The 3238-nt window shown below is 55.6% G+C and overlaps 1 protein-coding gene across 3 annotated transcripts in view; it reads left to right on the top strand.

Annotated features, from left to right (window-relative positions):
• The window catches only part of ZC3HC1 (zinc finger C3HC-type containing 1), an 11235-nt gene extending 10285 nt beyond the window's left edge, over window positions 1–950 (top strand). For all 3 annotated transcript variants that reach the window (XM_008628870.2, XM_017727983.1, XM_017727982.1), the window contains one exon: window positions 520–950. In XM_008628870.2, coding sequence (XP_008627092.2) covers window positions 520–588 — 69 coding nt within the window. In that variant the 3' untranslated portion in view covers window positions 589–950. The remainder of the gene's footprint in view (window positions 1–519) is intronic.
• The last annotated feature ends 2288 nt before the right edge of the window (window positions 951–3238 follow it).

The following is a 3238-nucleotide window of genomic DNA, read 5'->3' as shown; positions in this document are numbered from 1 at the left end:
TTCCTGCTTCAGGATTTGTCCTGGATTTCGTGTGATTTGTGTCCCCAACAGGTCCCTTGTAGTGGGAGGTGTTCCTGCCCACGGCAGGGGGTTGGAACTGGGTGATCTTTAAGGTCCCTTCCAACCCAACCCATTCCATGATTCCGTGATTCTGGCTCTGCCTTGTGCCAGGAAAGCTCCAGACAGTCCAGTGGGACCAGTCACAAGTCAGAGGCACCAGACCCAGCTGGAGCAGGGGATGGTTGGAGTCCCTTCCTGCTTTTTGGGGTCCTTTCCTGCTTGTTGGAGTCCCTTCCTGCTTCTTGAGAGTCCCTTCTTGCTTGTAGTCTCCTTGTTTTCCCCTCCAGCTGGCAAATGGGGATCATGAAGATCAGGAGCAAACTGCTGTCCTGGCAGCCAGCTGGGATATTTTGGATGGTTTTTTGCTGCAGTTTCTCCTCGTGCCCTTTGCCACTGGCAGTTGCAGGTCCTGTTCCAGTGCTTTGACCTCTGGATGTTGCTTTGTTCTGTCTCTTCCAGAGTCTCTCGGAGAAGTCCTGCAAGGTGTTCCGCATTTTCCGGCAGTGGGAGAGCATGAATTCCTCTTGAGCAGGCCACTGCCTCTGGAAACCAGCACAGGGCATCAGGAGAGATCCAACCTCTCTGTCGTTCCTGCAGCAGCTCCGTGCCCTGGGAAGGGAATCTGAGGAAGCTCCACGCCAAACAGAGCCCTGGCCACGCTGGGATCCCCTTCCCTGACTGCCTTCCTGAAGCCCCTGCCTTCACAAACTGCTGCTGTGTCCCTCAGCTCTGAGGGCTGGAGCTGGGATGTGCCACGGGCGCGTGGGGTGACGAGGGGACACCGTCACCTCTGAGGTGTCCGTGGTGTCCGGCCGTGTCCCGCCGCCGGCAGCGCACGGAAGTGACGCCAGGTGGGAATAAACATTTCATTTTTATTGTTTTGCTTTTTCCTTCCTGCTGGTGTGGTGCTTTTTCCCAGGGCAGGAGGAGCTCGGGAGCTGGTGTAGCTCCTGTATCGCTTGGGGTTCTTGTTCTTGTGGGATTAACGTCTGGCTGCCTCCCTGTTTCCCACTCGACATCTTCTTGTCTTGTTTGCCTGTTGTGGGTGTTTTTCCATTGCCTCAATCCCTGGCCACTGCTGGTGGCCAGTTTGGGGGAATAAATTCCCCCAGGTTGGAGGCTAGGACGCAGCCAAAAGCTGGGAAGAGTTTCCATGGCTTGGGCTGCTGGGAAGGGAGCGGTCTCCATGGAAGGGAGAGAAGAAGCCAAGAGAGGAGACAGTGCTGTCATTTCCGTCCTTGAGGATGTTGGGGAAGGGGCTTTGGGAAGGGCTGAGATTCCACAGACAGCCCTGCACAGTTGGATCTCCTCACTCCAGGTCTGTGGATATGGGTGGAGGCACAGGGATATGTCTTTTATTTTTTTTTTTTTTTTTTTTTTTGTGAGGAAAGGAGCTCCTGCCTCGGTTTCCCCAGCCCCGGCTTCGAGGTTTCATCCTGCCTCATTCCCTTGGAGGAATTTTCTGGCCATGCTGTGCCTGGAAATGCAGGGGCTGCCTTGGTCAGGGCTGATCCGAGCTCTCCCTGAGCCCCAAAAACTTGGGGGTGCACCAGCCCACCTGGGGGCTTCTCCTGGGATCCACTGTTCTGGGATAGGTGTATCCCTCTTGGGCAGGAATCCCATGGGAAGCAGCAGGACCTGAATTTGGGTGAATTCCCTTCTCTTCCTAAGGGGATTCTAATTAAAAGGGCCTTAACGAGGGGCTGCTTCACCCCCATGGCCCTGCTGGGCTGGGAGTTGGGGTGAAGATGGGGATACCCCTGATCCAGAGGGGTGAGGATGGGCTGGGAAGTGCCTGGGATGGGCAAGGAAGAGCCCCTTTTCCAGCTGCCTGGACCTACAGATCCCTCTGTTCCCCACAGCTCCCCATGGTTTCTCCATTCCTTACATCTCCCCTCAACTCTGGCTCCTGACAGCTTCCCCATTCCCAGTGATTTCCAGCAGCTCCCCATGGCTCCCCCTATTCCCTACATTCACTCTCCATGGATTCCGCTGCCCTCCTTCCTCCCCCCATCTCCGTTTTGCTCCATGATCAGGGAACCACCTTGCAAATCATGGGATGCACCCATTCCAGGGAGGATGATACCCCCATTCCAGGGTGGGAAAGGCCAGCCACAACCCCTGCATCCCAATTTCCAGACCCAGGAGGGCTCAGAGGGTCCCCAAAATTCCCTCTGCACTTGCATCCCGAGGTCTGGGTGCTGGCCTTAAGGCATTCCAAAAAGGAACGGGGTGCTGTTGTAGTCCCTAAAAGCCTGGAATAATCCCTGTTGCAAAATCGGTGTTTCACAGATGGAATACCAGCATTCCAGGAAGTTATGGTAAAATCCTTATTCTCCCTGTCCAGTTCTCCCAGTTGCTTGGAGCCAGTCAGGGAATATTGTGGCCTGGGAAATACAGGACCCTCTATCCCAAATTTTCCAGCTGCTCTGCTCAAATATAACCCTGTCCCCCTCCCAAATTCCCCCTTGGAATGTGGGGAGTGGATTTGAGTCCCCTCTGGTGGTGTCACCTCCTGCCCCTGCCAGACTCAGGGCTTGTTGGGGCATTAAATGGAGGAACTTTTTGGGATTCTTTGGCTGTGTCTCCTCCCCATGGGGGGAGGAAGCACCGGGGCAAATTTATGGGATGATGCTGGGGTCAGGAATGCGGGGTGTGGAGGTTCCACACCGGAATCCCATCAGCTTGGGAGACACCCATTAGTGCTGTCATCATCCGGGTGGGTAAACTGAGGCACCGGGAAATGCTTTGCCGGTGTCACACCGGAAATCCGGAATGGTGACTCCTGCTGTAGGGCCTGGCCAGCCGCCACATTCCCACTTGGATTGAACGGGATTGCCATGGGTGCACTCCGTAGTCTGTGGGGTGATTCCCTGAGCCTGGGGAGGTCAGGCAAAGTGGAGATGGGGCAGCAAGTGCGGGGCATCAAAATCCATGGGGAACAGGGGTAGCGCAGGGAATAACGGGAAACCATTGGCCCTGACGTGGGTGCACCTCATTTTTTATGAGGTGGTTCTTTGGGCATGGTGGGAACAGACAAAGTGGAAAGGGGGAATAAGGGGAGTGTCAGAATCTATTGGGAATGGGGGAGACCCAAGGAATACGGGGAGCCGTGGGGAATTGCGGGAAACATTGGACAGGGAGGAACTGGAGATCTGCGGCCCCAGCGGGGCCTCGA

This window comes from Corvus brachyrhynchos, unplaced genomic scaffold (assembly GCF_000691975.1).
Source record: "Corvus brachyrhynchos isolate BGI_N302 unplaced genomic scaffold, ASM69197v1 scaffold182, whole genome shotgun sequence".
In the NCBI taxonomy this organism is placed as follows: Eukaryota; Metazoa; Chordata; class Aves; order Passeriformes; family Corvidae; genus Corvus; species Corvus brachyrhynchos.
Note: the sequence above shows the minus strand (reverse complement) of the source record. Positions and strands in the feature narration are given on the sequence as shown.